This window comes from Lissotriton helveticus, chromosome 2_1 (assembly GCF_964261635.1).
Source record: "Lissotriton helveticus chromosome 2_1, aLisHel1.1, whole genome shotgun sequence".
In the NCBI taxonomy this organism is placed as follows: domain Eukaryota; kingdom Metazoa; phylum Chordata; class Amphibia; order Caudata; family Salamandridae; genus Lissotriton; species Lissotriton helveticus.
In genome coordinates, this window is record NC_136059.1 from 1,516,203,457 (window position 1) to 1,516,225,756 (window position 22,300).

At 45.0% G+C, this 22,300-nt stretch overlaps 1 protein-coding gene across 1 annotated transcript in view; it reads left to right on the plus strand.

The window, feature by feature from the left end:
* The window catches only part of LOC144818739 (uncharacterized), a 253,078-nt gene that overhangs the window by 96,709 nt on the left and 134,069 nt on the right, over positions 1 to 22,300 (plus strand). The window contains exon 3 of the mRNA XM_078676439.1: positions 9,912 to 10,019. Coding sequence (XP_078532565.1) covers positions 9,912 to 10,019 — 108 coding nt within the window. The remainder of the gene's footprint in view (positions 1 to 9,911; positions 10,020 to 22,300) is intronic.

The following is a 22,300-nucleotide window of genomic DNA, read 5'->3' on the forward strand; positions in this document are numbered from 1 at the left end:
CGCATTCCCCTCTGGGGCAGCCCACAGAACCTCGGCCATTGAAAATGAGACAATGCATCCCCAATATCATTGTTTACTCTTGACACATGGCGTGCCTTGAGTCCTTTATTGTACTGCAAACACCCCAAAACAAAAACCATCAACAGCTTCAAAAGTTTGACTTCCTTCAATGACTGACATGTTGCAACATTGAAGGTCACTCTTTTATTCTTGAAAAATTATCCCAGTAACACCAGCGACACCACCAATGTAAAAAAAACTCTAAGAACTCAATACTGCTCCCTTCTTTCATTCATGCTGAGGGCCAGCACCTTCACATCTCCACTGTGCCTTCACAAATATTATCCGCACCCACTTGCTGCACCAGAATATATTTGAACAATCCACTCTGGCGCGTAACCTAGGTTCTTCAAATTCTTCTTGTTAAAATGTCTCAAACAGGCAAGCCACACTCTCAGGTCAGCTTCAACACCTACTACCAGCCTTACTATGTGATGAGGTAGACTATGCCCTGCGAAAGCCAGGCCCAAACTCATGCAAAATGTCATGCCTGCCAAAAAATCAAATTCGCCAACAATAGTTGTATTGTCCTCACATCAATGTTTTATACCCAACATGTCCTCCAACAATATAATCAACTTGTCTAGTAGCGACCATACTTGCACGGCCACAGAACCCTTTCCAATCCCCTGCAATGTAATTACCGTTGCTGGCCCAACTGTTTTCTCTGGGGCAAGCAATATCCCCACCTAATCCATCAAAACCTTTAAAACGTCTTTATTCCCTAACAATTCTGTTTTTCTGTTGATCTTGCAAAAATGAAATCACCCAAGTAATGGGTCACTGACCACCAACCTGCCACATTTGTAAATAATCATTGCAAAATTGTTCAGAAGTTTTCAAATGCTCAACAGAATACAGAAAATCCCATAGGTAATGCTTTGTCCACATAGAACTGACCGCCTGTATTAACTGAAAGTAAACAAACTGCAGATTTTACGTCACACTTAGCCTTGAACGAGCCTTGTCCTCTTCCTTTCACCAATTCGATTGCATCATTAACATATGCATAAAGCACTGATGTGAAGTCTTCTGATATAAAATCATCTATTGATGACCCTTCCAGCTATGACAAGTGCTGCATCAGTTAAATTGTCTATTTTCGTTCTTTGACACAACTGTGATGTGTGGTGCCATTAAGCACTTCAAGGTCCATTCCACAAACTGGTTCTTCATCCTCCCTTCTGCCACTTCTATGTAAAGTTTTCTCTGCACCACCTCCATATGTGCCATTGCAGATTGTAAATGTTCTGCTCTCCCTCTAACTCTTGGTCCCTCATAACCCAATTGAGAAACTAACTCATAACTCTTTGGTAATGTCCAACAACAGATAAAACTGCAATCAGTACCTCAACACCCCAACTTTACCTGCTGAATGAACTTTTCCCAATTGCCCTTGACAACCACTACTCTACCCAATTACACCTGACCCAGTCCTCCCTGTGCTCCCTGCATTCCTGGCCCCCTGTTTGACTACACCTCTAGAACACTTGTGTGTAAGCTTGCAAATCTCCCTATTGCATTAGCCTCAGATAAGCGCCCTGCAGGCTCCTCCGTGTCTACTTTGGCCTCTGCCTGCATCACTCGCTCGCCCCTGGCTGGGACGCCCTTGAAAGAGCTGGAACATTAATGACAGGCCACTGGCTGTATATGTTGTAGGTGTTGGGCTTGTAGGTGCCATCCACTGCAATTAAAGGTCCTTGTCTAGTTCTCCCCACTTACTCTCTACATCCACCACCAAGCAAGCTTGAAATTTCTCATCATACCTAACCAATGCAAGGACAACAAACATATTCTGTGCCTTCCTGATAAAATACATTTATTTAAACAGGGCCACGTGGTATACAATGGCATATATCACAAGCACTGCAATCCAGTTCTGTATAGTAATGGGCACCTTTAGTCTCTTCGACAATTCCAATTTATCTTCATGTGAACCTTCTTTCCTTTTCTTATCCTTTGTAGCTGCCATCCAATATGCCCTTAAAGCTTTTGTTATATCCATACACTGAAGCTTCTTATGCTTTATATCATAACTCACTTTCTTAACCTCTGATACTTTGGTGTCACTCTCCTTCATTTACTCACCACCACTAACTGCTCTATGGCTATGCCTTCATGCACCATATACCCGGCTTTCTCCAGTTCTATCCTCAGTTCTGTTCTTCAGTTCTGTCCTCTGCACACCCTTCACCCACACCAACTGGCCATGATTATAGCATATCGTGTGATTTCACACATGGCCTACCTTGACTCAATGTCGGAACCCGTTCAGAAGCCATCTGTCCATGAACAGCCTTTCTTCGATCTGTTCTGTCTTGCTGAGGCTGTGATTTCTTCTCTTCTGGCACCTCGAAATAGTAAGTGCGCTACCACTTATATTTTACACAGGCTGCCTCCGGCTCAACACTGACTCCAACCACCAATGCCATAAGTCCTGCTCCACATTCTTACCCCGCCCTCTCACTGGCTCCACAATCTCTCCTTGTTCAACATCTACTTCTCATCATAATCCAACAGTGTCATCCCTGTATCTTGCCACAGATCATCCTTCCCACTCATGCTTGTCACTTTGCTGTCACAAAATCTCAGGTAAGCAGTGGTTCTGTGTGTTCCAGTCTACTTGAGATGGGCCACTCGAGAACCACTCCCCGTATGTCCAACGCAGTCCACCACTGATGCCCAGTTCGACACCTTAGACAGAAGCTTCTCTTCATGCCGGGATAATTGAGCCATACAAGACTTGCCCAGTGTTTCACCCTTCTCCCTCTTTATTCCGCCATCCCCCAGGCCCATTGCATGAAGACCCTCCCTACGGACAATCTGCATCCCCTACCCCCTCACACTATCTCTAGGTGTTTCTTCAACTCACCTTCCTGTTTGCACTTTCACAAAAGGAGCACCTTTGCCTAACCCCTCTGTTTTCACCGCTCCCTACACCTGCCAGCCATTTTGCTCCTTCCACTAATTGCTCCAACTCCACCTCCCTTTTTTTATCTCTTCCACCTCATAGCCCAACTACACCTCAACGTGTGAGTGTGGCAGCTGGGCTAGCATAACTAAGCAAAATGCCACTGACATTAGCCATAGTTCAGCAAGCTAACTATAACTTGCACCTCGCCATGCACTGCTTGTGATCTCATAGAGTACATCACTCATGACATGTTCAATTACTTCATTATTGACATCACTGATGACATCAATGATGACATCATCCAACCTACTGCTGTTCAATCTATTTTACAAACCATTATAGTCTTTTAAATATGTATATAACAGCTGCATGGCATAGCATCATTAAAATCATACATTAAATGATGTAAGAAATAGTGTTATTGGTTGAGAGGGCAGTCAGGCAACAACCACAATCCTTGTCAGGGTGAACCACAAAAGTCACTAAATTAACCTGCGCTCAACCCTCTGGTAACTAGACACAAAAGCAGTTGGGCTTAACTTAGAAGCAATGTGTAAAGTATTTATGCAGCACACAAACAGTAATAAAGTGACATCACAACACAAGAAAAATCCCAATCCAATTTCAAAAAATAGAGTTAATTTCAATAAATAAAATTATAGCAGAACAACAAAAATCCAATCAGTAGAACTGTTGATATGCAATTCTAAAGTTTATAGAGAAAGTAGTGCCTAAAAGCCTTACTTGCAGTCATATGGTCGAACTACACTAGGGGAAAGTCACAAGTTCAGGCCGACTGCAATGATAAAAGGGCCCAATACAGGGACCGGGTTAGTCCCGCTGATAAGTTACCCTCTAAGTCTGGCATGAAAGGTTCCATTTACAGTGAGTGTCGTGAACAGCCATCACTGTAGCACGAAGAGCAGGCGGGGCATCGCGGGCAGTCATCGCTGTAGTGTGAACAGTACTGTAGTTGTCTGTGCGAAGAGCAGTTCTCACAGGTAAATCGTGTTGCCGGTTGTCACAGGTGGTAGAGTTTTGGCGTGAACGGGCCATTTTGCAGTCGCGAGGAGCCCAGACTCCAGGATTTCCACCCTTTCTTTAGGAGTACACTGATGCCATCCACGGGTCCAGACCTGGGGAGGCACATCTTGGGGATCAGGCATTCACGCCACCAGAGACCAGAATGGCTCAGGCAGGTCCAGTTGCAAGTCCAGTTGCAGGCCTTAACAGGTCCAGTCGCACCAGGTCAGATGAGCAATTGCAGGGAGGTGTCTGAAGCTTGCTGTGTCTCTGTAACTTACACAGGAGGTCAGCTGGCTGACCCTTTGAGTCACTCTGGCTAGTCTGAGATGAAGGGAAGCAGGTTCAATCTTCCTTCTAAGACAGCAAAGCAGTCCTTCAAGTAGCAAGGCATTCCTCTGGCAGCAGGGTCGTCCACATATGTAACTTCCACAGGCCCACTAGTGTTCTGATGATTGGCTCTGGAGGTCACACCTTTGTGTGGCGGAACTTCACGTCCTACTTCCACATCTGGTTCTGAAAAGGTCTTCCCCTGTCAAGGCACCCAACTGACTGGGGATGACAAAAGGCAAGGCAGGCCTGGTGTCATGTTCTATTGTGTGTGCAGGAGGTTAAAGCCCTTAGAAGTGTAAGTGGGGCTGGTTTGCAACCCCTCCACAAGCATCCTGTCAGGATGGCCTATCCTGTCCACACTTTAAGCCCCCTTGGTGTCACTGTCTGGAAGGAATACACTAACCCCAACAGCAGATCCATTCACAGTCATGTGATCCAAGATATTGGCAGGAGGCAAAAATGGATGGGGCAAGAAAATGCAAACTTCTTTAAATTTGCATTTTCAGAATTGAAACTTAAAATCTAGCTTTACTATTAAAGAGGATTTTAAATTAAAATTAATTTGAGCGTAAAGAGTTTATCTTTATCTGCTCGCAATCTAAAATTAGCAGTTATTAAATGTCATAAGGTAAACCAATGATAGTCAACGGGAGAGATAGGCCTTACAGCCATAAAAAACGAATGTAGTTGTTTTTCACTGCCAGGACATGTAAAGCATAAGTACACATGTACTTAACTGCACTATAGGCTGTAGCGGGAGGCCTTTGATGTTTTAAAACCCTACTTTAGTGGGTGGGACAATGAGGGCTGCAGCCCACTATCTGCATTTAAGGTACATGCCCTGGGTACCATTAGTACCATATACTAGAGACTTACAAGTAAATTAAATTACTAGTCAGGTAGATGCCAGTCGTACCATGTTTTTGGGGGAGAACACAAGCACTTTAGCACTGGTTAGTAGTGGTAAAGGGCAGAGAGACCTGAAGCTTACAGAAACAAATTCTTCATGATTGATCTTTTTTTAAATATTAGCATGTATCAAACACGTTTTACTAAATCAGGCCTCCAAAGACGGTAGTTGAGGTAGCACAATTGTATAGCAAAGCATTATTTTGAAAGCAGACAGTCTCCAATCTTGCTTTCATTACTCTGCATATATTCATATATAGTCAGGGAGTATTCTGAGAGCGTTATAAATTGCCTCAAATTGTTAACATTTGGAAACACCCTTACATGCTTTTTTAGTGAAACCACTGTTAGTTGTCCAAGCAAAGCTCACTGCATTTCTTTGAAGTACTCTCCTTATAGTAAAGAATTTTCATTAATGAATCATGTATACAAGTTGGAGCAACATGCAAGTCCTAAAACATACAAATCTGCCTTAGTGGCAGACAGTCCTGTTTCAAAATGCCCATACTGTGCTACTGGGAGCCAAAGAGTTTGTGCTGCAGAGGAATGTGACTACTTGCCCAGTGGACAAATATATATATATATAACTGGGTCCCCAGCAGTTCATGAAGTCACCATCTGTCTTGCGCTGGTCCTCTGCTTTCCTCCAGCTTTTTCGTAAGCAGGACGAACAAAGAAACACTCTTTATCTATACTAATATAATAAAGAAAGAGCCCAAACCTTTGAGGCGGGTAATCTCAGGAACCACAGCACCAATCACAACACCCAATACAGCGTTGGAAAGGGCAGTTGCAGCAGAAGGACATAGGCTATGCAGACGCCCACCATATACATTTAAAAGGTAAAAGAACCGTGGCAGCAAAGTAGTCCCTTGTGGGCGTGTCTGTGTTGTGCTGTGGGCGTGTGCTGGGGGCGTGACAAACGCTGTGGGCGTGTGGAACGTTCCGCCCTTCATGTCATGTCTCATATCGTGTGCTGTGGGCATGTGCTGTGGGCGTGTGCGGGGCACGGGATTACGAAAAAAAAAGCGAGCGTTTTGCCCAATATTTCATTGTTTTTTCTTCCCAGGTTCTGTACATTCCAGCTCCGGGTGTCCACCCTGCTCCCTTTAAATACCCATTCACCCCATAATCATAACCCACCCTTACTCCCTAAAATACCCCAACACCCTTAAGCACTAACCCATCTTAACCCTATAAATATACCCTAAACCCCAAAACCCAAACTTATCCCTAAACTCTAAAAATACCCCTGTACCCCAAAACCCAAACCTAGCCCTGAACCCTATAAATACCCCTGTACCTCAAAACCCAAACCTACCCCGAACCCTAAAATTACCCCTGTACCCCAAAACCCAAACCTAGCCCTGAACCCTACAAATACCCCTGTACCCCAAAACCCAAACCTACCCCTGAACCCTAAAATACCCCTGGACCCCCAAAACCCAAACCTAGCCATGAACCCTTAAAATACCCCTGTACCCCAAAACCCAAACCTACCTCTGAACCCTAAAAATACCCCTGTCCCCAAAAACCAAACCTAGTCCTGAACCATGAAAATAACCCTGTACCCCAAAATCCAAACCTACCCCATAACCCTAAAATACCCCTGTACCCCAAAACCCAAACCTAGCCCTGAACCCTAAAAATACCCCTGTATCCCAAAACCCAAAACTAGCTCTGAACCCTTAAAATACCCCTGTACCCCAAAACCCAAACCTACCCATGAACCCTAAAAATACCCCTATACCCCAAAACCCAAACCTAGCCCTGAACCCTAAAAATACCCCTGTACCCCATAACCCAAAACTATATCTGAACCCTTAAAATACCCAAACACCCCAAAACATATACCTCAGTACCCCAAAACATATACCCCTATACCCATACTTACCTTATCCAAACATTTAAAAAAAACATGCTTTTACCATTCATGCATTTACAACGAATTTCGTTGTAAATGTATGCATGGTAAAAGATTATAAAATGTAATGCCATGCGTTATAATGGCATTGTGGAGTCATGGTACTTTTGTAATGAAAGTATGCGAAGTGATGGTATGCGGAAATAAAGTTGCGGAATAATGGGTGTTTACCCTTCCCCGGTAAGTACATTGGTGGCACGGCGGCCCACATCTCCAGCAACATACTCCTATTTTTTCACCACCGATTTGAAAAAATCACAGGTCTCTCTCATTGATGGGCAGCACCGACATACACTTTTAGACACACCTCCCGCCACAAGTTCTAGAATTGCGAACTTTAGAGCTGGGGAGCTACGTTCGAATCTCGGCATCAGCTCAACATCCTGTGATTCCAGGCAAATCGCTTTGTCTGGCTGCTAGTTGTTACTAAAGATCTGGGTCACACATCCTCACCAGGGCTCCTCCGGTTCGCACCACACGCCTCCTCTTGCATTCATGGTCTTTTGTAGAAGATTTGTTCTCAGAGTCAGGCGACCATGATTACCATCTCATAGGGCAGCTGTGGAGCCTTCCCTCTTCTCAACGGTGTTGTCCATCCACCGGCAAAGACTGTGGGTCTGCTGCTCTACAATCCCTTGGTGCCAGATGACAAAAACTCAATCCAGAATAATCTTGGGCACTTTTCTACTGGTGAAGGGGTAGATGTCTGCACAAGTTGCTCATGTCCTGCCATGTGCACTATATATGCAGGGAAAGAGAAGGGTCTTTAATACCAGGATAGAGATGAGCTCTATGCTCACATTTTGACATAAGCTAATTTTCATTATCTGCCAAACTGCATAGACCAATCGGCATTGTGTAAACAGTAGCAGTGATGACATTCTTAACATAAAAAGATTAAATCATAGCGTTATTTTTTCTTGGAATTACAAAGTGCGCAAGATCTCCATGCGTTGTAATGTTTTCCCCATTTGTACCTTGATTCCTCCAAATTTGTTCTCCAGTTTCACTCCACACAATTTACTTAAGGAGAGACCAGGGAAAAAAAGACTAAAGAGTATTTACCTAGAAAAAGAGAAATTAGCCACCACAGATCAGTACCTATACTTGGGAATTATTATCGATCATAGACTCAACTGGAAACCAGCTATTGAGTCTAGGAAACCCCATCTTACGAGATCAACTATGGCCCTCGTAAACTTTTCAAAAAAATTGGGTAAGAGGCCTCCTCTAGAGCTCCTTCAGATATATAAGGCTAAATGCCAAACGGTCGCATTGTATGGGGCAGGTGTATGGGGGTATGCAAATACCAACAGTTTGCAAGCAGTTGAAAATGCCTTTTTGAGGTTCCTTCTAGCTGTTCCAAGGAGCACATCTACTTTTTCATGCCATACTGAACTGGGGATCTCTCACTTATCAGACTTAGCCAAAATACAACCACTCCTTCTGTGGGGATGTATGACGTTACAACGCATGCTATTACAACGCATGCCTTTACGACGCACGTTTTACAACGCAAGTCGTTACAACGACTTGCGTTGGGGGCGCTGGATAGTGAATAGTTTAATTTACTATTCCAACTCCAGTCCCTGTGGATAGTAGGGAAGGTGTTGGAAACTATTCCCTATCCTAAAGCGCCCCCCAGCGCAAGTCGTTGTAAAAGTTGCATTGTAATGGTTGCGTCGTAAAGGTACTTCGTTGTAACAGTTGCGTTGTAAAGGATGTTCCCCCTTCTGTGGCATCAAATCTGGTCTCTAGATAAAAATGTGTTTGCACAGGGGATCATTTTAGATTGTATGTCTCTCGACCACTCTCATAAAATTGGCTGGCTACAAAATATAAAACGTTTTTTAAGTGTTTTAGGGTTGGAAAAACATTATTTTGTACCATCCTCAATTCGTTCTCTATCAAGGAAGGGACTTAAGGTACTGTGCCTAGCACATCTAGAAGAAATGAAAATGACTAAAGAGGTCATTAAACCATCTGTACAACATTCCATAGCTGTTCAAACCACTTTCTCTATGCAGCCTTATTTAACTCATGGTTTTTCCATGTTTGAGAGATTTCTTCTGATCAGATTTAGGCTAAATGTTTTCCATTGTTTGGTTGCCTTTCCGCAGAGAAATAACTGGGCCCTAGAATTACCATCATGTCCGTGTGACAACACTTCGGCTCAGGCAACCATTCATACCCTATTCTTCTGTAAATATTATATCGAACATAGAAAGATTTGGCTGATACCGATACTGAAACTCATGGGCATTAGAAGATGCCGTCCGGCCTTGCTTTTTTTGACAGTATTTGGGTGAGGAGTGGATATCGAAATATATTGTTAAATTCCTGAAATGCATATTTCGACATCGACTTAATCTGTAACAAACTTTGCATTTAGCATGAATTTAACAATGTAAATGTGCTAGTAATAACTGAAAAGATGTTCCTTTTTAAGGCTGTATGCAGATAGCTTGAACTTTTTATAAGAGGCATTGCATAGATCATATTGTAAATAGATCTTTTTTGAATTTTCTATGTTTTATAAATAATACCTGTTTTTATTGGCAGTATTTCGTTTTAATGTAAAATTTTGATAATGAATTCTATTTGTGATAATGCTTTTATGGTTTTTCTTGTGATAAAAAACCGAATAAAGAAATACTTGACTTGACTTGATACTTGACTCCTGCTACATGTAAATATAATACAAGTTTTTCCATTCTATTTATTAATTTAATTTTACTTGAATTACAGGACCTCTTATTGCCACCTCTGTCTTATCATTGAAAGCAAAAGGAAAAGAACTGTGCTTGGAGGACCGAACCAATTCGGAGAGACCTTGCCCCGCTGATCATTCTCTGGGTGAGTAGGAAGCGTTGAGAAATAGTGAACCAAGAATCCGCAAAAGTTGACTGTATACAATGTTTGAAAACCGTATGGCAAGGTAAATAAACATTTTGCCTGTTCATGCCAGCAATATTATAATATATATATGCAATTTCCTGCATCAGAGGTGCCATACAGTCTGCAAAAGACTTCACTGCACTCTATAGCCAAAAAGGAGCAGCTCAGAATCAGCGCCTACCCAGTTCCGAGCCAACATGCACCTCCCTCTCGTCCAAGCCAATCGCGCCAGTCCCCTCTCCTTGCCCGAACTGTAATAATGTCCTGGGACAGGACCGCATGACGCAAGAAACTGGAGGGATGCCAGAGACATAAAACAAAGGCTCAGTAGAGGTTCCCAGTTGAACATCCTATCCTACAGGTCATGAAGAGGATACTCAAACTATATTTTCCTTGCCTGTGTTTATTTTCCCCAGTTCAACATCAACCATGGATTCTGGTTCCCATTTACTCTCTTTCTTTCCTGAAAGTTAAGGTTGGGAGGATTGTACTGTCCTGATGGGGTTGGATTGAACATTTCTGTCTCTTACCATTTTCTTTCAAGGGACAAGACTTAGCAGTTAGGACTGCACTATTCCTATTAGAGAAAAGGACCAAGGCTGCTTTGCATATGATAGGTCTTTGTCTGTACTGGCAGAGTGATCAAAGAAACAAAGGACTTCAGTGTGCACTACAGTAATTACCAGTGAATTACATTAATTTAAACATTCCACTATCACTTTTTCATTTTTCATTTTTTTTCAAAAAACAAAGAGTGAGACTTTGTGTGAATCTAGGAAAAATGATCCCCAACTACGAAGTATTTCCAAACGCCAGGGATGAATTGTTAGTGAATTATTGTATCCTCTACTCTAGTGCTACAAGTTTGGTGTCTTGCATGCTGTAGTTTTCCACTTTCCATTTGAAATGCAATGTAACACACCTGGCTGATGGGGGTCTCTCTTTTTATCTGCTGTATGAGAAGTGGGGAAGCCTCTACATTATCAATTGCAAAAAACACAGTTGATGGACAGAATGTAGAACAATGTCATACATTCACCCCAGTACAAGGATCTGGGCCTAAATCCATCGTTTTTGTGCACTCCACACCACCCTGGGTTAGACACTGGCTATATGCAAATCAGCTCTGACCCTGTGCCTCATGGGAACAGTCCAGTCCGAACTACCAAGCCATGTCTTTCCCAGACCGGAATCAAGCATCCAAGGACCGGTTTCTGGCTATCAGCCTTCATCAGCCTGGATAGCTTGACTCCAGTGGTGTGGAGAGCCTGAGACTCACGTCTGAGCATACCCAGCCCACTCGGGGTGAAAATTGCAAAAAACACAGTTGATGGACAGAATGTAGAACAATGTCATACATTCACCCCAGTACAAGGATCTGGGCCTAAATCCATCGTTTTTGTGCACTCCACACCACCCTGGGTTAGACACTGGCTATATGCAAATCAGCTCTGACCCTGTGCCTCATGGGAACAGTCGAGTCAGAAGTACCAAGCCATGTCTTTCCCAGACCGGAATCAAGCATCCAAGGACCGGTTTCTGGCTATCAGCCTTCCTCAGCCTGGATAGCTTGACTCCAGTGGTGTGGAGAGCCTGGGACTCACGTCTGAGCATACCCAGCTTGGTAGTTCGGACTGGACTGTTCCCATGAGGCACAGGGTCAGAGCTGATTTGCATATAGCCAGTGTCTAACCCAGGGTGGTGTGAAGTGCAAAAAAACGATGGATTTAGGCCCAGATCCTTGTACTGGGGTGAATGTATGACATTGTTCTACATTCTGTCCATCAACTGTGTTTTTTGCAATCTACATTATCAAGGCACAGATACTCCTTTGTGGTAGTGCCCACAATTCCATGCTGAATGGAGCAGCTATTAGTGTAACTCATCAATAGAACCAATCACATAAAGTCTCGTCCTACCCTTTGCTTGAGAGCATGCAAGCAGGTTGGGACTAATCATCTTAGTGTCCCAAGGTAATGCTTAAGACCAATCCTTAATGTATGAATTATAGAGTTTAGTATAACGAGACCAGTTCCGTGGGAGCCTATGCACTTTGCAGAGAAGCCCTATATTAAATTCACGAACAGCAAATACAAAATGATTAGCTACCAGGAGGTCAAATATGTAGTGAATGGTGTATTGAAACCAAAATACTACCAGCATTAATATTGGAGTACACATCAAATAAAATAATACTGTGATCATAATATATACAGAGAGGTAGTGCAGAAATAAACAAGTGGAATTGGATGGAGAACTAGGAGGGCTACATATCAAATTTACAAAGAAGTACAGCTAAAGAAGCAATATTCATCTTTAAAGAGTGTGCTGGGATAGAAGAGTGTGTGGAAATATAAAAGTTGAGGAGAAAAAAGTAGAGTGGTTGTCGGGTTAAGGGCATTTAGTAGTAGAAGGAGTCACAGGTCCAGACTATAAAGGACCAGTGACTATTCACCAGCGATGGCATCACATGTCCTGTGGCCCAGCCTATAATAGAGTGTCCTAGGAAAGCTTCAAAGAACATTCAGAGTGCAACATCCATTTTGTTCCACTACATAAGGCAGTAACAGATCGGTAGCATATTTCTGCAGACCAGCTGTCCTGCATGTTGGAGTTTCCCAATGCATAAAGGAATAACATTATCTAGAGTCAATATCATAAGGCGGTAGTGGTGGTTTAGACAGTCGCACATCAAAAAGTATCAATAACTCAACGTTGTCCGTTTCCAGTATTTAAATGTTAAATAGATTACGGTGGCATTCTAGGTTACAGATGCATCACACTACCAATGATGCCAGGTCAACAGATATGAGATACCTGTTATTGAATGTCTTAAAGATTGGTTGAACCTCGGCACTCTACAGTGTAATTTCCGCAATGTACCATTTAGATTTAACTCGATTGCCAATACTACGAATCCTGCAACAATAATTGCTTCATCAATAGGAGAACATTGTACAAGTGTCAAACAAACAGAGAAGAGAACATCAGAGAATCAAGTATTGATCCTATCCAATTTAATGTTGTCAGTACATGTCACGTTCACATTATATACATGTATCACAAATTATTTGAGCACTACAAGCCAAATCAACAGTAGTGACCTGACTGGAGGTCCTAATCCTAGGGCCTTCCCAGTCGTGGTGGTTGACAAACAGCCGATGGCAGCTGACACGTGTTTCGTTACATGAATGTAATTTTTTCAAGGCTTAGTCTCTGTATATTGGAATGCTGGTATGGTATTGGGCCGTTTGAGCAATTTTTCTGGACGTGATACTTGATGTAATAGGTAAAATCTGAAAGTGGTATGGCGTATGGTTTCCCTCTAGTATATTAAAGATTGGCGTGGAAGGTAGAAGTAACTGGAGAAGCTCCGTCATCAAGACCTTAGAAAGTGGAATCCAAGGTGTTCGCCCCATTAGAATCCCCAACCTGTCCGTGGGTGATTCCCAATTAGTATAATATGGAACCTTTGAGAAGCAAGTGTATGCACCGCAAACCAGGGCTTTAGTGTGTCCCTATTAGAAGGTCCCTGCAATCCAGTGTTCGGGGCGATCCTGTAGAAAGATCTATAGTCAAAACAGGCTCCTACATTTCAGACCCTATTCAAATACGCAGAGGTATCCGCCAAGGTTGCCCGCTCTCCCTGTTACTTTTCTCCTTAGCCATAGAACCACTTGCTGCGACTATCGGGACCCAGAGTGAAGACTGGAGCATTCCACTAGGAGACAACACCCACGGGATTTATCTATATGCTGACAACCTTCTCCTGTTCATTCAGGACATATGCTGGGTTCCTAGCACTTTAGCCCTTCACTTAACTCCTACGCTGCCCTTTCTGGTCTGAGAGTTAATTGGGCCAAATCATGCCTGTTTCCATTTACCCCTGGCTACCCCGACCCTAACTTTGTCCGTAGTGGAGTGTCCATACTGTGGCAACCTGACACATTTTGTTATTTAGGAGTCAGGCAGACAACTTGTCAGATGGTAACCTTGTGAGAGCCACAACAGCCGTAAGGTCCCAGATGTCCTTCTGGTGCACACTCTCGCTTTCTGTAATGAGCTGCATATCCCTTCTCAAAATGGTGGTCCTACCCCGGTTGCTCGATTATTCTACCAACTTGCCCCTGTTTGTCGCACCTTCCTTCCTCTCTTTTTAGGGAACCATTAAAGAGTTAATTTGGAGTAACTCCCATTGCAGGGTGGCGCTGTTGAAACTATATTTTCCTACAGACCAGGACGGACTTGCAGTGCTGAACATGGAACAATGTTACCTTGCCTCCCAGCTCCAATGGGTGGCCAGGTGGATGGCGGGTTTACATTTGTCAGACACCGCCACGCTGTCGCCGGCCTCCACTATCCCAGCGATACTTCGACTCTTTCACCCCTGCACTAGTGGGAAACCGCCAGATTTACTGCTTCTCTGAGTCACGTATCAATGTTACTGATCGAAGTCTGCACCTCACCCAATACACGAACCCATATGCGCTGGCATTACCACTACTCGGCACACCTGAATGAATGAATAATTATTTAATTGCTCTATTTTTATGGTTTTGAGTAACCACAAATACATTTATTCATTCATTCATTCATTTATTCCTCATTACTCGGCACACCTAGAGGTTGCACCACCACTATGCCCGCGGAGATCTCCACCTGGCTGGAGGCTGGTTTATACACCCTGGGGGACCTCCACCGGGATGGTGCCCTTGTGCCCTATGGCACAGCAGTGGAGGAGGAGGGCTTACCCCAGGACCAATTTCTTTTGCACAACTCATTACTCGAGTCATTGGGCAACAAGTGGGGCGAAATGATGTGGGAACATCCAATGCAGCTTACCATACAATACTTACATGTTATGGGGACAGGCAGACATCTCATGCGTTGGTTTGTGGATTTGCTCTGCCACCGGAAGGGACACTGCTCTTACCCGTGTGGCAAAACTGAGAGGAGGATCAGGGCTGTCCCTGCACAGATAAAGAGTGGGCTACCACATTAGAAATCCTGATCTGAGTCCTTCGTAATGTTTGCTTTCACCTCATTCAATATTACATTGTTCAAAGCGATTACCTCACCCCTGCTAAGATAAACCACTACTTTCGCTGCACAGATGCCGGTTGTCCTAGATGTCGTCTGCCCAACGCCGACCTTCTTCACATGTTGTGGGTTTGTCCACCTATTTTCCGCCTGCACAGGGCACATAGTGATGCACATGTGGGAAGTGTGTGATAGGATCATTGAGGGCTGGGTAAGTTCCCTATAGCTGCTAACGGGGACTGCACGACTTTCAAAGCGAAACACACCCTGATCCAGACCCCCCCAGGCGCTTCAGCAGAGGAGGGAGGTAGATGTGGAGGCCTGACATGTTATTTCATATCAGATGCATGGAGCGATGATTGGTACTTCCATGCTCATCCTGTATCACAATTAAGACTCGTCGGATTGGCTTTAGGAAACATGGGTATTGCTGACAAATACAGGGAGGTCGGGGGCAGGGCGGTTGGGGTGATTTAGGCTGGGGCAGGTTGTTTAGTTTGATGTCCCCCTTTGTTGTTGCTTTTGTAAAACACTTGCATCTCTGCTAACGCCACGTACTGTGGACCCTACAGTGGCCAAACATGAACATTCAGCAGAAACTCCATTGCGTTGATTCACACTTACTCTAGGTTGTCTACGTATGACCAAATGTCTGTTTAGCTGTTACATGTAGTACTATCGTACATTACATATGTTGTAGTATAATACTGCTGACCAATGTTTTATATGCTATACTTATGTACGATTGGCAGTGTAACTTCTACTGACCCATTAGCTTCTTACCCCTGTTTAAAATGTAATTAAACAGATTTAGATAGAGATACATTTTTACATTTCTATAAAAGCAAAATATCAACTTTACAAAAGAACTACCCTCATAACCAATCCTCTCACTCTAACATCCATTCAGACACAAACACTACTATACTAAACAATCAAACTGACGTCCCAGCAAACTACACAAACATAAGAGCAAGCAACAGCAGAAATACAGATTGAATTCTTTTGCAGGGTTCTAACTAGGTTAGAATCATATATGTCACTCTATCTTGGATAAAACAGTCATCTCACAATACATAGAAAGAATTGTTGAAATGTTTTTGTAGACTGTTTAAATATTTGAAGCTTTTTTCAATCAACAAATATGGAATATGAGATATTCTGGAAAAAAATATAATAAACTTTACTACAAATGGAACAGAACCATTAGAGGTTAGTAAGCACAGCAGAAGAAATACAGGTCAAGTCGGTGTCCCCTTTTCTTCTTTAGTGTTTCTTCCCCCCTGCACCCAAACCTATAAGCAGCATTTTTAAGGGGGTACCTATTTGACACACTGTCTCTCAGCCTGTGGGATCCAGTTCCAATAGTAGGTCAAATTAGTACTTTAGATTGGTTATAAGTAAAATAGAACAATTAATCTTGTGGCAAAGAAACCTTACATATCCTTGGTTTGACCAAACGATGAGCGCTGCTGAATAATCTGTTAGATGTTTCTTTCACCAGTGAATTCCAGCAAACTGTCTAAGCATATGCACTGATGCACTAGTTTCCCTTAATACCAGACTTCCAATTCAAGTCTCTCATGCAACTATTTCTGACATAAGGAAGGATATACATTGTCTCCCTTCTTGTACTGTTTATGGTGATGGAGAGAACCATGAATAACTCTGAGATGGGTATCATACAAAATAATCTATTAAAATTACCTACATGGGAAACATTTTACACAGAAGGCGCTTTTGGCAATGCAGAGTGGCCTGCAGCAATGACAGCTGCCTGGCCCACTAAAGAAAAAAGTGTTCTAATCAAATGAGAGGGCTGTGAAGGTGCAGGAGTAGAAGGGGGGAGCGGGGTGGGCAGTAAGGGGCGGGGTGTTAAACAATGGGGAGTGGGCAGGGTGGAGGGAGTAACGGACGCACTCAAAAGCACTCTTTCGAATAAGGAGTAGCTTGGCAGCATATAGCGGCTACTGGATCATCCCAAAAATTAAAAGGCCTTGAGGGGTCAAGAGAGAAATGGAGGAGCGGGTGAAGGGGAAGAACTCTGGCACAGGGTTATGCCCACTTCCCATAGGAAGTGGTCATATAGGGGGCGTAGTGACCCCAAGGGTCAGTCGCCCATTGGCTACCACCCTACACTCCCCTAACACCGCATAATTCAGTATTAAGGGGACCCCTGGCAGAAGGAAAGCAGAGCCTGCTGACCTGAAAGGCGAAGAAGGACGTAAAGAGTAGCATCCTGCAAGAACTCAACAACCAGCAACTGACCTGGCGCCAACCCTGCCTGCCTGCATGTCTGCTGACTTTGACAGTTACACCAAAAGTCGACTTTTCCTGCAGCTACTGAGTCCCCAAACCCTGGGAGACCTGCCAGCACCTCACCCAGTAACCATGACTACCCGAGCAGTAGCGAACCTGCTTCACTGCAACTTGCAGTCACCCAAAGACTCCTGAGAGGACTTTGTGACGGTAGAAACCTGACGCCTGAAGACACCACTGCACCCGTCGCTCCAAACCCGAGTTTAAGTGGGCCAACAGAGTCATCGTGGTCCCCCAGCCCTCCAGAGACCAAGTAAACCGTGGTGTCGCCATCAGTGAATTCACCGGTGATGTCTGCAGCCTTTGCATGCAGGCCCCCTCTACTGTGACTGCTCCCTGTAAGAAAAAACCCAATGCCTAAAGACACCTCTGCACTTGTCACCCCTGGGCCGTGGAAAAGAGGACCAAAGGTGTCTCTATGTCCAGAGCATCGTGAGACCTGAGCCCCCCTGTTGGTTCAGCCCAACTGCCCCCCTAGTCCAAGCCTGCAGCCTCTTTTTGCAAGGACTGAGCCCCATAGAGTAACATTGGGCACCCAAAGCTGTTTTGAACCTTTGCACCCCGCCACCCTAGTGGTGGTCTGCTGGTGCTGTCTTGGACCTTGCCCACCACTCCCCATAACTCCTGGAAATTGGTCCCATAAGTCGCTGTACTGTACCTGAATGACACAGTGACTTTCCCTCCCATAGGATAAAATTGAAGTTACTGAGAGAGTACCCATCTTCCAAACTCTAATTCAGGCCCTATGTGATCAGTTAAATAATACCTTATATTGTGTTGGAAATTAAACAAGACACTTCATTAACTACTTTTCAAGAGTCACTGTAGATATATGTTTTAGCTATAATACGTACGGCTGAGGTGAGAAGGGGTGCAAAAGCAGTATTGAAAATACGCAGAACGAATGTTAAATGTTATGGTATGTTAAAAGTACTTTTATAGCGCACTTACACCAAGCGGTTTCATGGCGCTGTGAGCACAAGGTGAACAAAACATTAAGACAGTGTAGTAAGTTTAAGAAGGATCAGAAAAGGAAATGTTTATGCATGGGCTTGACAATAAAGTTTTCAGAAGGGATCTAAAGTGGGGCAGTGCATTCCACCGAGAAGGGGCAAGAAAAGAAAATGTGAGACCACCGTGTTTTTTGCGGTTAAATGTGGGGGTGGTGAGAAGGGCCAGGTCAGAAGAGCGGAGATAACGCGAGGGAGAGTAACGATGGAGAAGAGAGGATATAAAAACAGGGCCAAGGCCGGCCAGGGCTTTAAAAATAATGCAGCCAAGTTTAAATTCGCTGCGTTTAGCCACTGGGAGCCAGTGAAGGGATTTGAGTAAGGGGCGAACATGGAAGTGTCTGGGCTGATGGAAGACTAGTCTCGCAGCCTGATTTTGCACCAGCTGAAGACGATTCAGCTGGTGCGCCGGGATGCCAACATAGAGGGAGTTGGCATAATCAATCCTAGAGACTACCAGGGCAACAAAGCCAGGGTCAGGGCCTCCGTGGTTAAAAATCAAGAGATCTTCCGGATTTTCCGAAGTTGAAAAAAACAGGAGGATACCACGGCGCTAATCTGAGGCTTCATGGAGAGGTCCTTACTAATAATAACTCCTAAGCTTTTTACTGAATTGACAGGGCAAGGGGGGGAACCAAGGCCAGGAGGCCAAAAATTAGAGTTATAGGGATTGGAGGTACCTCCGAACAAGACCAGCTCGGTCTTGTCGGGGTTAAGCTTTAGGTGGTTGTCTTCCATCCAATTACTGATGAAGCATAAGGTAGACTGGAAATTATAAATAGATTGATCAGAGGAGTCAATATCAAAGACCAGCTGGATGTCATCAGCGTAGTTGAATGCAGTGACATTGCACCCCTGCAGAGCCCGAATAAGGGGAGTCAGGTAAAGATTGAAAAGAAGGGGGGAAAGGGAGGACCCTTGGGGGACGCCACATGACAGCTTGACTTTATCCGCTGAGAAGTTGAAAAGATGCACAGCCTGATGACGGTTGCTCAGAAAAGAGCGAATCCAGCCAAGAGCCGGCCCCCGGACGCCGGCGTCGCCGACACGGCCGACCAAAATATCATGGTCGACCATGTCGAAGGCAGCCGACAAATCCAGGAGCACCAAGGCCTGGTTGATCCCAAGGTCCGCTCCTCTCCTCAACTCCTCCATCACTGACAGGATGACTGACTCAGTTGAATGGGCCGGTCTGAACCCAGCCTGACGAGGGTCGAGAAACTGGGTGCGTTCAATGAACGAGCTCAAGAAGTTGGTGACATGGGCCTCAAGTACTTTACTGAGGTAGGGGAGCAGGGAGATGGGACGGAAATTGCTCATAAGAGAGGGGTCCGCAGTAGGTTTCTTTAAGATGGGTATCACTTCAGCTGTTTTGAAGGAATCAGGGACCAGGCCAAGCCAGAGGGATTTATTAACAAGTGCCAGGGGGGGTTTGGGACAAGCAGTAAAAGCCTCACGTAGAATATGGGGGGGCAGCAATCCGTAGGTGAGCCAGAGCCCACCTTTTTTAGTAAGGCAAGGAATTCCACCTCAGAAATCGGAGGTAGCTGGTCCACTGTGTGAGAGTTGCTAATTAATGTCAAATGTTGGGGCAACTGTGAGTGTAGAGGATGGTGTGCGACGGGGAATACTCTCTTCGATTTTTGCAATTTTTTCCACAAAAAAGGAATTAAGGGAGTCACATAATTCTTGGGAAGGAGGGGGTTTAATAGTAACTCTATCAGGGTGTGAAAGTTCTTCACTATGGAAAAGATATCTTTTGCCTTGGAAGCGGAGTCAGTAATCCTCTTGGAAAAGTACAAGGTTTTAGCGTGGAGGATGGACAGTTTATAATCTTTAAGCTGGGCCATGAATAGCACTTTTTCCTCTGGGGCGTAATTACGCCTCCAGCTACGTTCGGCCCGTCTAAGTGTGAGTTTTTTAGTTTTTAATTCCTCCGAGAACCATCTCTGGGCACCGTGGGGGCGCTTTAATTTAAGGCGTCTAAATGGCGCCACAAGATTACTAGGTGAATCAAGCCAATGTCTCACGCTGGTAGCCTGGGTGTTCAGGGAATCCTGTTCGACGGGGGAAGAGGCGCTGAGTAAGGAGCAAAATTTATCAAGATCAGCCCTGTTCCAGTTCCTGGCCAGAAGGTTCCCCGTAGGTGTTTGGCTGGTATGGGGGGAAGAGGCCAGGGAGAACGTAATAATAAAGTGGTCAGACCACGAGCAGGGAGAAATAAGGGGTAGGGAAATGTCCACTATGGACGTCCAGACCTGGTCTAGAACGTGGCCTTTAATATGTGTGCGGACTGGATATGTTGAATACAATTCATGCCCGCTAAGAGATCCGTGAAGGCAGAAGAGTAGGTGCTCTCCCTAGCATCTGAGGGCCAATAGTTAAAATTGCCGATGATCAGCACTTTCGAGTTGTTGATCACCAGTTGGAAAAGCATATCGCCAAAAAGCGATGAAAAGCCAGGCATGTGTTGGGGAGGGCGATAAACAAGAACACATATTAGGGGGGGGAGGGAAGAGTCGAGTCTTAGGATGAGGTAGTCGACTGAAGGAATACCAACAGACTCTAGGGACCAAAACCTGGTTGGGTGCCCAACAATGGCTGTGACCCCCCCCGCCGGGCTTACCAGAGGATCTATTGGACTGGAGGATATAATAGCCCGGGGGCACCGCCGCCAATATGTCAGGGGTCGACTCCTCATTGAGCCATGTATGTCAGGCTTCTCTGAATCTAATAAATGAAAAATCTTTAACGGGCCAATGAGCGGGTGTTTAAATAAATAACAGTCAGGATAGGGCTGGCCACTCTTTTAGTTAAAGGGGATGGGAGGTCGCAAGGGCCATGCGGGGCAGGAGGGGACAGGGCAGCAGGTAGGAAAGATTTTAATTCCTGAAGATCAGGCCTGGGACTAAAAATCCCCAGTGAGCTGAGTCGAGTTAGTGTGGTGGGGTTGAGAGGCCAATGATTATGGAGGCGGATCAGTGCCGGGGCCGCGTAGGTAATCAAATGGGCAGAGTTCCCTGCCCCCGAACGGCTGCGGACGGGTGCAGACGGGCTTGCCTTTGGCGTGCATTCGGCGCGCATACGGCGCGCCCGCTGCGCGTTCAAGGTGGCATGTGCAATATGTAGCCTAGCCCCGCCTCCAGCTAGACCACAGCCTACGGTCTTGCCGGGCGTAGGGACTGACCCAAGATGGCGCCCTGCCCTCCACACAATCGGCAATGCAGCCGCGATGGACCGGGGCAGGGGGAACACACCACACAGCAAGTAAGTGGAAGATTACAAAATTAGATAGGAGCAGCGATTTAAAAATAGTCCAGCAGTCTCTTTTAAAAGCGCGAGTGATACAATTTAGGAGCAAGCAGAATAGCGGTGGAGTGAGAGTGAGAAAACAGAAGAAAACACAGCAATCTTAAATCATTGCTAACAGTGTGCCTCGCAGTCTGTCCCCCAGCGCTCAGCGGTATCGCAGGAGCTGCCACCACCTACTGTAACCGCCGCGCTCCTCTCACACTCAGCCAATATGTAGCCTAGCGCCGCCTCCAGCTAGACCGCAGCCTACGGTCCTGCCGGGCTTAGGGACTGACCCAAGATGGCGCCCTGCCCTCCACACAATCGGCAATGCAGCCGCGATGGACCGGGGCAGGGGGAACACACCACACAGCAAGTAAGTGGAAGATTAAAAAATTAGATAGGAGCAGCGATTTAAAAATAGTCCAGCAGTCGCTTTTAAAAGCGCGAGTGATACAATTTAAGAGCAGGCAGAGAATAGCGGTGGAGTGAGAGTGAGAAAACAGAAGAGAACACAGCAATCTTAAATCATTGCTAACAGCGTGCCTTGCAGTCTGTCCCCCAGCGCTCAGCGGTATC